This window comes from Sander lucioperca, chromosome 6 (assembly GCF_008315115.2).
Source record: "Sander lucioperca isolate FBNREF2018 chromosome 6, SLUC_FBN_1.2, whole genome shotgun sequence".
NCBI lineage: Eukaryota > Metazoa > Chordata > Actinopteri > Perciformes > Percidae > Sander > Sander lucioperca.
This window is the reverse complement of record NC_050178.1, coordinates 27,868,427-27,880,307: the sequence shown is the minus strand read 5'-3', so window position 1 is coordinate 27,880,307 and position 11,881 is coordinate 27,868,427. Positions and strand designations below refer to the sequence as shown.

The 11,881-nt window shown below is 45.0% G+C and overlaps 3 protein-coding genes across 4 annotated transcripts in view; 1 reads left to right on the top strand and 2 right to left on the bottom strand.

Moving 5' to 3' along the window:
- The window catches only part of LOC116062618 (deoxynucleotidyltransferase terminal-interacting protein 1), a 19,624-nt gene extending 19,566 nt beyond the window's left edge, over positions 1-58 (bottom strand). Inside the window, exon 1 of the mRNA XM_036002418.1 lies at positions 42-58. The gene's annotated coding sequence lies outside the window, so the exon portion shown is untranslated. The remainder of the gene's footprint in view (positions 1-41) is intronic.
- The window catches only part of pcif1 (PDX1 C-terminal inhibiting factor 1), an 18,931-nt gene extending 9,888 nt beyond the window's left edge, over positions 1-9,043 (bottom strand). Inside the window, exons 1-3 of one of the 2 annotated variants that reach the window (XM_036002405.1) lie at positions 8,920-9,043; positions 5,856-6,011; positions 948-1,072 (exon numbers count right to left, since the gene is read on the bottom strand). In XM_036002405.1, the coding sequence (XP_035858298.1) occupies positions 948-1,072; positions 5,856-5,982 (252 nt within the window). In that variant the 5' untranslated portion in view covers positions 5,983-6,011; positions 8,920-9,043. Of the gene's footprint in view, positions 1-947; positions 1,073-5,855; positions 6,031-8,919 lie in introns of both variants that reach the window. The other variant, XM_031317301.2, reaches the window with a different exon arrangement.
- Positions 1-11,881, top strand: part of LOC118495300 (nuclear factor 7, brain-like) — a 1,057,410-nt gene that overhangs the window by 996,599 nt on the left and 48,930 nt on the right. The gene's annotated exons all lie outside the window — the stretch shown is intronic.

The window sequence follows — 11,881 nt, the reverse complement described above, 5'->3', positions numbered from 1 at the left end:
ATCATTTAATAACAGTTAAACGTAGAGACTTACTGATTGCTGCAGCTAAAAGCTAACGAGTTAGCCGTCACGGGGGTGTCTCTGGTGTCTTTCAGCCTCTACAGGTGATTTTCTATCCAGCCTGGAACTTGGGCCTTTTTTCAGGGTTGTTGAGCATTAAATCCAAACTGTTACATCCAAGATTTATCCACTTGATGTCCATAATTCATCACGTTTTCGGTCATTTCTGCCGCTAACTCCATGCTACCCATAGACAGTAGGTGCTACCGACAAGGGAACCTCCCATGATGCCTTTGTTTATGTTTTCAACCAATGGGAAGGCAGGTCCGTCACACATTACGCCTTATATGGGCATCCAAGCGAGAACAAAGAGTATAGTGGGAGAGATAGATCCCTCCAGGTCAGAGATCGTCTGTTACCGTTCTAAACCGTTCTACAGAGAAGAATGGCGTCACTGTCTTGAGATTGTTTGTCCTTTATATGAATTATAATGCTCATTATGTTTATTTTTGCACTGGATGACTCCAAATATGTAGGAGAACTGTTTTAGACAACACACATGCTTGTGTAGCATTGCTGTGGGTGTAATATCAATAAATATGACATTATTATTTTGATTATTGACAAAAGCGTCTGGACTTTTTTTTAAACAATGTATGTATTTTGTCAACTGTATAAGTTATAAATACTATCGGTCGATTAATCGGTTATCGGCAAATACGGCCCAACCTAGCTATCGGTATCGGTAAAATCCACTATCGGTCGACCTCTAGTTTTTACAATCTCATATTTCACGTTAGTTAGCCTGAAACTAGTCTACGACAAACGTGTTCATCACTAGTGCTTTTAGGGTTCTGGTGTTTCTACACGACAACTATCACTGGATCACTGGATGTTGTTGTTATAAACACCATCACCTTCACTCATTACATTCAAACATTACTCACGATGACATCATGCTGGCCCAGCACCGGCACCTCCCACAGGCTCTGATTGGTGAACCTGTTGAAGTAATACGGTCGGTTCTCCCTCCGGGACCAACACTTAGACCATCCAGCCTGGACCAGCTCATCTACACACAGACAGAGAGAGAGACAGACAGGTCAGAGAGAGACACTTAGACCATCCAGCCTGGACCAGCTCATCTACACACAGACAGAGAGAGAGACAGACAGGTCAGAGAGAGACACTTAGACCATCCAGCCTGGACCAGCTCATCTACACACAGACAGAGAGAGAGACAGACAGGTCAGAGAGAGACACTTAGACCATCCAGCCTGGACCAGCTCATCTACACACAGACAGAGAGAGAGAGACAGACAGGTCAGAGAGAGAGACACTTAGACCATCCAGCCTGGACCAGCTCATCTACACACAGACAGAGAGAGAGACAGACAGGTCAGAGAGAGAGACACTTAGACCATCCAGCCTGGACCAGCTCATCTACACACAGACAGAGAGAGAGAGACAGACAGGTCAGAGAGAGAGACACTTAGACCATCCAGCCTGGACCAGCTCATCTACACACAGACAGAGAGAGAGAGAGACAGACAGGTCAGAGAGAGAGACTTAGACCATCCAGCCTGGACCAGCTCATCTACACACAGACAGAGAGAGAGACAGACAGACAGGTCAGAGAGAGAGACACTTAGACCATCCAGCCTGGACCAGCTCATCTACACACAGACAGAGAGAGAGACAGACAGGTCAGAGAGAGAGACACTTAGACCATCCAGCCTGGACCAGCTCATCTACACACAGACAGAGAGAGAGAGACAGACAGGTCAGAGAGAGAGACACTTAGACCATCCAGCCTGGACCAGCTCATCTACACACAGACAGAGAGAGAGACAGGTCAGAGAGAGAGACACTTAGACCATCCAGCCTGGACCAGCTCATCTACACACAGACAGAGAGAGAGAGAGACAGACAGGTCAGAGAGAGAGACTTAGACCATCCAGCCTGGACCAGCTCATCTACACACAGACAGAGAGAGAGACAGACAGGTCAGAGAGAGAGACTTAGACCATCCAGCCTGGACCAGCTCATCTACACACAGAGAGAGAGACAGACAGGTCAGAGAGAGACACTTAGACCATCCAGCCTGGACCAGCTCATCTACACACAGACAGAGAGAGAGACAGACAGGTCAGAGAGAGAGACTTAGACCATCCAGCCTGGACCAGCTCATCTACACACAGACAGAGAGAGACAGACAGGTCAGAGAGAGAGACTTAGACCATCCAGCCTGGACCAGCTCATCTACACACAGACAGAGAGAGAGACAGGTCAGAGAGAGACACTTAGACCATCCAGCCTGGACCAGCTCATCTACACACAGACAGAGAGAGACAGACAGGTCAGAGAGAGAGACTTAGACCATCCAGCCTGGACCAGCTCATCTACACACAGACAGAGAGAGACAGACAGGTCAGAGAGAGAGACTTAGACCATCCAGCCTGGACCAACTCATCTACACACAGACAGAGAGAGAGACAGGTCAGAGAGAGACACTTAGACCATCCAGCCTGGACCAGCTCATCTACACACAGACAGAGAGAGAGACAGGTCAGAGAGAGACACTTAGACCATCCAGCCTGGACCAGCTCATCTACACACAGACAGAGAGAGAGACAGACAGGTCAGAGAGAGACACTTAGACCATCCAGCCTGGACCAGCTCATCTACACACAGACAGAGAGAGAGACAGACAGGTCAGAGAGAGAGACTTAGACCATCCAGCCTGGACCAGCTCATCTACACACAGACAGAGAGAGACAGACAGGTCAGAGAGAGAGACTTAGACCATCCAGCCTGGACCAGCTCATCTACACACAGACAGAGAGAGAGACAGGTCAGAGAGAGACACTTAGACCATCCAGCCTGGACCAGCTCATCTACACACAGACAGAGAGAGAGAGAGACAGACAGGTCAGAGAGAGAGACACTTAAACCATCCAGCCTGGACCAGCTCATCTACACACAGACAGAGAGAGAGAGACAGACAGGTCAGAGAGAGACACTTAGACCATCCAGCCTGGACCAGCTCATCTACACACAGACAGAGAGAGAGAGACAGGTCAGAGAGAGACACTTAGACCATCCAGCCTGGACCAGCTCATCTACACACAGACAGAGAGAGAGAGACAGGTCAGAGAGAGAGACTTAGACCATCCAGCCTGGACCAGCTCATCTACACACAGACAGAGAGAGAGAGACAGACAGGTCAGAGAGAGAGACTTAGACCATCCAGCCTGGACCAGCTCATCTACACACAGACAGAGAGAGAGACAGGTCAGAGAGAGACACTTAGACCATCCAGCCTGGACCAGCTCATCTACACACAGACAGAGAGAGAGACAGGTCAGAGAGAGACACTTAGACCATCCAGCCTGGACCAGCTCATCTACACACAGACAGAGAGAGAGAGACAGACAGGTCAGAGAGAGAGACTTAGACCATCCAGCCTGGACCAGCTCATCTACACACAGACAGAGAGAGAGACAGACAGGTCAGAGAGAGAGACTTAGACCATCCAGCCTGGACCAACTCATCTACACACAGACAGAGAGAGAGAAAGAGAGAGAGAGAGAGAGAGAGAGAGAGAGAGAGAGAGGTCAGAGAGTGAGACACTTAGACCATCCAGCCTGGACCAACTTATCTACACACAGACAGAGAGAGAGACAGACAGGTCAGAGAGAGAGAGAGAGAGAGAGAGAGAGAGAGAGAGACAGGTCAGAGAGAGACACTTAGACCATCCAGCCTGGACCAACTTATCTACACACAGACAGAGAGAGACAGACAGGTCAGAGAGAGAGACTTAGACCATCCAGCCTGGACCAGCTCATCTACACACAGACAGAGAGAGACAGACAGGTCAGAGAGAGAGACTTAGACCATCCAGCCTGGACCAGCTCATCTACACACAGACAGAGAGAGAGACAGGTCAGAGAGAGACACTTAGACCATCCAGCCTGGACCAGCTCATCTACACACAGACAGAGAGAGAGACAGACAGGTCAGAGAGAGACACTTAGACCATCCAGCCTGGACCAACTCATCTACACACAGACAGAGAGAGAGACAGACAGGTCAGAGAGAGAGAAAGAGAGAGAGAGAGAGACACTTAGACCATCCAGCCTGGACCAGCTCATCTACACACAGACAGAGAGAGAGACAGGTCAGAGAGAGACACTTAGACCATCCAGCCTGGACCAGCTCATCTACACACAGACAGAGAGAGAGACAGACAGGTCAGAGAGAGACACTTAGACCATCCAGCCTGGACCAACTCATCTACACACAGACAGAGAGAGAGACAGACAGGTCAGAGAGAGAGAAAGAGAGAGAGAGAGAGAGAGAGAGACACTTAGACCATCCAGCCTGGACCAGCTCATCTACACACAGACAGAGAGAGAGAGAGACAGACAGGTCAGAGAGAGACACTTAGACCATCCAGCCTGGACCAGCTCATCTACACACAGACAGAGAGAGAGACAGGTCAGAGAGAGACACTTAGACCATCCAGCCTGGACCAGCTCATCTACACACAGACAGAGAGAGAGAGAGACAGGTCAGAGAGAGACACTTAGACCATCCAGCCTGGACCAGCTCATCTACACACAGACAGAGAGAGAGACAGACAGGTCAGAGAGAGAGACTTAGACCATCCAGCCTGGACCAGCTCATCTACACACAGACAGAGAGAGAGACAGGTCAGAGAGAGAGACTTAGACCATCCAGCCTGGACCAGCTCATCTACACACAGACAGAGAGAGAGACAGACAGGTCAGAGAGAGACACTTAGGCCATCCAGCCTGGACCAGCTCATCTACACACAGACAGAGAGAGAGAGACAGACAGGTCAGAGAGAGAGACACTTAGACCATCCAGCCTGGACCAGCTCATCTACACACAGACAGAGAGAGAGACAGGTCAGAGAGAGAGACTTAGACCATCCAGCCTGGACCAGCTCATCTACACACAGACAGAGAGAGAGACAGACAGGTCAGAGAGAGACACTTAGACCATCCAGCCTGGACCAACTCATCTACACACAGACAGAGAGAGACAGACAGGTCAGAGAGAGAGAAAGAGAGAGAGAGAGAGAGAGAGAGAGAGAGGAGAGAGAGAGAGAGACAGACAGGTCAGAGAGAGACACTTAGACCATCCAGCCTGGACCAGCTCATCTACACACAGACAGAGAGAGAGACAGACAGGTCAGAGAGAGAGAAAGAGAGAGAGAGAGAGAGAGAGAGAGAGAGAGAGAGAGAGAGAGGTCAGAGAGTGAGACACTTAGACCATCCAGCCTGGACCAACTTATCTACACACAGACAGAGAGAGAGACAGACAGGTCAGAGAGAGAGAGAGAGAGAGAGAGAGAGAGAGAGAGAGAGAGAGAGAGAGAGAGAGGAGAGAGAGGAGAGAGAGATAGAGAGAGAGAGAGGGAGAGAGAGAGAGAGAGAGGTCAGAGAGTGAGACACTTAGACCATCCAGCCTGGACCAACTTATCTACACACAGACAGAGAGAGAGACAGACAGGTCAGAGAGAGAGAGAGAGAGAGAGAGAGAGAGAGAGAGAGAGAGAGAGAGGTCAGAGAGAGACACTTAGACCATCCAGCCTGGACCAGCTCATCTACACACAGACAGACAGAGAGACAGACAGGTCAGAGAGAGAGAGAGAGAGAGAGAGAGAGAGAGAGAGAGAGAGAGACAGGTCAGAGAGAGACACTTAGACCATCCAGCCTGGACCAACTTATCTACACACAGACAGAGAGAGAGACAGACAGGTCAGAGAGAGAGACAGACAGAAAGGTGAGAGACTGACCGAGAAACAGACAGACAGACAGGTGTACCTGGGAGCTCCGGTGGTTTGGCGGTGGTGGAAGGGGAAAGGGGTGGGTCCTGAGAGGAGGCGGAGCCAGAGGGAGACGCTGTTATGGCCGCCTCCCCCTTCACCGATCCCTGGCTGTCATTGGACATCTCCGCAGCTCGTCAGAAACACATCACCTGCATGCACAGGAAGACACACTGACTTTCAAAATAAAACACTTTATAAGTATGACTGTAAACATACAGACAGTGTATGACTGTAAACATACAGACAGTGTATGACTGTAAACATGAAGACTGTGTATGACTGTAAACATGCAGATAGTGTATGACTGTAAACATGAAGACTGTGTATGACTGTAAACATGAAGACTGTGTATGACTGTAAACATACAGACAGTGTATGACTGTAAACATGAAGACTGTGTATGACTGTAAACATAGACAGTGTATGACTGTAAACATACAGACAGTGTATGACTGTAAACATGTAGACAGTGTATGACTGTAAACATACAGATAGTGTATGACTGTAAACATACAGATAGTGTATGACTGTAAACATGAAGACTGTGTATGACTGTAAACATAGACAGTGTATGACTAAACATGCAGATAGTGTATGACTGTAAACATAGACAGTGTATGACTGTAAACATGCAGATAGTGTATGACTGTAAACATAGACAGTGTATGACTGTAAACATGCAGATAGTGTATGACTGTAAACATGTAGACAGTGTATGACTGTAAACATGAAGACTGTGTATGACTGTAAACATAGACAGTGTATGACTGTAAACATGCAGATAGTGTATGACTGTAAACATGTAGACTGTGTATGACTGTAAACATACAGACAGTGTATGACTGTAAACATGAAGACTGTGTATGACTGTAAACATAGACAGTGTATGACTGTAAACATGCAGATAGTGTATGACTGTAAACATGAAGACTGTGTATGACTGTAAACATACAGACAGTGTATGACTGTAAACATGAAGACTGTGTATGACTGTAAACATGAAGACTGTGTATGACTGTAAACATACAGACAGTGTATGACTGTAAACATGTAGACAGTGTATGACTGTAAACATACAGATAGTGTATGACTGTAAACATACAGATAGTGTATGACTGTAAACATGAAGACTGTGTATGACTGTAAACATAGACAGTGTATGACTAAACATGCAGATAGTGTATGACTGTAAACATAGACAGTGTATGACTGTAAACATGTAGACAGTGTATGACTGTAAACATGCAGATAGTGTATGACTGTAAACATAGACAGTGTATGACTGTAAACATGCAGATAGTGTATGACTGTAAACATGTAGACAGTGTATGACTGTAAACATGAAGACTGTGTATGACTGTAAACATAGACAGTGTATGACTGTAAACATGCAGATAGTGTATGACTGTAAACATGTAGACTGTGTATGACTGTAAACATACAGACAGTGTATGACTGTAAACATGTAGACAGTGTATGACTGTAAACATGAAGACTGTGTATGACTGTAAACATACAGACAGTGTATGACTGTAAACATGTAGACAGTGTATGAATGTAAACATGTAGACAGTGTATGACTGTAAACATGTAGACAGTGTATGACTGTAAACATGAAGACTGTGTATGACTGTAAACATACAGACAGTGTATGACTGTAAACATGTAGACAGTGTATGAATGTAAACATGTAGACAGTGTATGACTGTAAACATGTAGACAGTGTATGACTGTAAACATGTAGACAGTGTATGAATGTAAACATACAGACAGTGTATGAATGTAAACATACAGACAGTGTATGACTGTAAACATGAAGACAGTGTATGAATGTAAACATACAGACAGTGTATGAATGTAAACATACAGACAGTGTATGACTGTAAACATGCAGACAGTGTATGACTGTAAACATGCAGACAGTGTATGACTGTAAACATGAAGACTGTGTATGAATGTAAACATGTAGACAGTGTATGACTGTAAACATCTAGACAGTGTATGACTGTAAACATACAGACAGTGTATGACTGTAAACATCTAGACAGTGTATGACTGTAAACATACAGTGTATGACTGTAAACATCTAGACAGTGTATGACTGTAAACATGTAGACAGTGTATGACTAAACATGCAGTGTATGACTGTAAACATCTAGACAGTGTATGAATGTAAACATACAGACAGTGTATGACTGTAAACATGTAGACAGTGTATGACTAAACATGCAGTGTATGACTGTAAACATGTAGACAGTGTATGAATGTAAACATGTAGACAGTGTATGAATGTAAACATGTAGACAGTGTATGACTGTAAACATGTAGACAGTGTACGCCTGTAGTAACTGACAGTGTACGCCTGACAGTGGTGTAGAGACGGTGACAGGTTGATTTGAACGGCGGAGCTGTTTATATCGCGGACCGTCTGAATGTGGCGCCAAACGGACCGATATCAGTTATAATCCGATCAAAGTAATCAATAACCGCCAGGGAAGAACACGGCGTCGGTGTATCTGCGATGAAGCTTAGATACTGCGTTAATTCATTAAATAAATACTGATGTTTGCGTTCTCATACGCAGAAAGGAGCGCTGTGGTTACGCGCATGCGCCTGGCAGGCTTTCCAAAACAAACAGCGAGGAGAAGAGAAGGGGGAGGGAGAAGCAGAGGAGGGGGTGAGGGGACAACACAAAGCGGAGCCCGGGCTGAACACACGGACACAGCGGCTCTCCGTGTCGGTCACAGCCGGGCCGAACCAGGCTAAAGTTCTCTAAAAACACAGGGAGAGCAACGCGCCGCCTTTAAGTTTCGCTATTAACCGCCATTTTACGCAGCGAGCTCGGTCTCCGCGCTGAGCGACAGCTGCTGTTTAGGCGCCACTTCCAGACAAGATGGCGGACACGCCCCTGCCACAGCGCTGCGCGTCCCGCTCACTGTTTCTACTCTTTACTACGGACTCCGGGGCCCCGCGCACCAGGAGTCCGGCTCATCTGAAGGCGGGAACCTTCCGCCGCGTGTCGATGCCGTCGGGGCGGCTTTGCGGAGCCGCGCGCCCTTACCTTGACCGGTTAAGTTGCGGAGAGTTGCGGGTTCTGTCCGTTTGTTTCGGGTCCTCCGCTCCGCTCCCTCCCCGCCTGCTCAGACATCTTTACAGGGACCCAGAAAGAGCCACTGCGCAGGCGCGGCTGGTGTCCCGCTTCCTGTTTTGAGACGTCCTGTTCGCGCCGCCATTTTGAGCAGGTCGAATCCATGATATGATGTAAACATGGACAAACATCAGTCTGAATAACATATATATACATATAAACATGTCTGTGTGTATAACAGACGCTGTCCCAGCCGAGATCCTGACCTGTAATATAAACCAGAGAACTGCAGCTATCATTCATATATTTAAATATCAGAGTAGGGCCGGGCAATATATGGATATTATATCAACATCAAGGCTAGGTGTCTTAGATTTAGGATATGGTAATGTACATTTTAAAGGCTGCATTACTGTTCTAGCTGTTGTTATTTACCTTTACCAACTTAGTCATTATATTCACATTATTGGTGATTTATCAAAGTCAAGTGTTAATATTTTGTAAAATCACCAATAGTCAATCAGACAATACCCCTGCATAATTCCTAAAAAATAAAATCCTGAAACGCTCGTAATGTTTAAAACAACACAGCAGATTAATTAATTAATAATATTTACATTGATAAAGACATTTGCATGCAGAAAAGCCACATATTTTTACAGAAAGATTCCCCAGTATGCAGGAAATGAACAAGATCGATCGATCGACCCAGATCGATGTATTTGGTCCAAAATATCGTGATATTTGATTTAAAAACATCTGAAAGAATAAATAAAATGTGACATGTTGTGGGGTTTCTTAAATACTCAGAGTTGCACAGAGTTTGGTTGGTGACTGATAAATGTAGAGCAGTAATGTTGTTTCCCTCTGAGATGTACTGAGAAATACTTGAGTAAAAGTTCCTTAAAGTTGTAGTTGAGTAAATGTATTCAGTTATTTTCAACCTCTGTTTTTATATTTTAAATCTTTCTCTTAAAATCTGATCTGATAAAAAACAAAATCTTTCTGATTCCTCCACCAACCAAACTCAATTTTCTATGTATTTAAAGAAAGAAATTGCAAATCATTATCCAACTGACAGATAAATGTAGAACATTAAAAAGTGTATGAAGTACCTCACCTTACATATAACCCATCTTGGCTTTATTTTAAGGCTGATTTTCGTGTTTTTAGACTACATCAGAGTTACGTACCAATAAAATGTACAGAAAATATCTGAATGAATAAATAAAATGAGACATTTTGTGGAGTTTCTTAAATTCTCTGAAAATTACACAGAGTTTGGTTGGTGACTGATACATTTTCTTTTTCTACATGGACAGACAGCTGCAAGCAACATCAATGTTAAAAAAAACTAAAAAACGTCTAAAAAAAAGTACCAAAAAAGTTAAATAAACCGGCAACATTGTAGAATAAAGCTTAAGTTACAGTTTCATGTTTTAATCTCTGTCGCTCTTTCTACGCTGTTCTAACAATAATTTTATATTATTATTATTTTATAATAAATATATTAATATTAATGTCTGTTCAGATTCTTCTAATAACTCAGGAGGATTCAGATGCAATCCTGATCTTACAGCAGTTAGATCACAGAAACTGTTTGGTAATTATTTAGTTAAAAGATGAACACATGAACACTTAAATAAACTCTCCTAACTGTCACGTTTAAAGCTACATAGACTGTAAATATTAATATTAACAGTCTATAGTACAAGCATTTTGTGAGAAAGAAGGGGTGAACTCCCATAGCTCCCATATAAGTTGTGAGAAGTATTTATTAGGACTTTTATATGTTAGGTAGTAACTCTTTCAGGAAACTACATCAGTTCAAAGTGTCTGTCGCGTAATGCCGGTAATAATACTGTCTCCCCCATGAGGAACTCTGACACACACACACACACACACACACACGGAGGAAAAACAAAAAGGAGGATTAAACAATAAAATAAAAAAAGATTAGAAACATTGTTAAAACGGTTGCAGGTTCATCATTATCCTCCGTAGTTTACAGCTGATTGAGTATTTAGGATTTAACCTGAGATCAAACAGTCAGTCAATCAGCATCAAACATTAGATTATTAAAATGTTTTTATTTTTTATTATATATATATTATTATTATTTTATTCATAAAGCACATTTCATCACAGTTAAACTCAAACTCAAATTAAAAGACAGAATTGTGGCGTCTCGAGCTCCCCGGTGATGCATGCTGAGTCCTTGGCAGCAGCCGGGGTTCGAATCCGAGCCGCGGCCCTTTGTCTCCGCGTTGGTAGTTGTGTTACAGTTGTTAGCGGGTACAGGCGCCGCCAGATGGCGGTGCTTTCAGGGACCGTTGGTAGTTGTGTTACAGTTGTTAGCGGGTACAGGCGCCGCCAGATGACGGTGCTTTCAGGGACCGTTGGTAGTTGTGTTACAGTTGTTAGCGGGTACAGGCGCCGCCAGATGACGGTGCTTTCAGGGACCGTTGGTAGTTGTGTTACAGTTGTTAGCGGGTACAGGCGCCGCCAGATGACGGTGCTTTCAGGGACCGTTGGTAGTTGTGTTACAGTTGTTAGCGGGTACAGGCGCCGCCAGATGACGGTGCTTTCAGGGACCGTTGGTAGTTGTGTTACAGTTGTTAGCGGGTACAGGCGCCGCCAGATGACGGTGCTTTCAGGGACCGTTGGTAGTTGTGTTACAGTTGTTAGCGGGTACAGGCGCCGCCAGATGACGGTGCTTTCAGGGACCGTTGGTAGTTGTGTTACAGTTGTTAGCGGGTACAGGCGCCGCCAGATGACGGTGCTTTCAGGGACCGTTGGTAGATGTGTTACAGTTGTTAGCGGGTACAGGCGCTGTACAGGATTATAACTCTCCCGAGAGTCCAGGGCCTGATGGGTTTCCACTAGAATATTACAAGAAATTTTGGCCAGAAATCTACCCAATTTTGATGCCT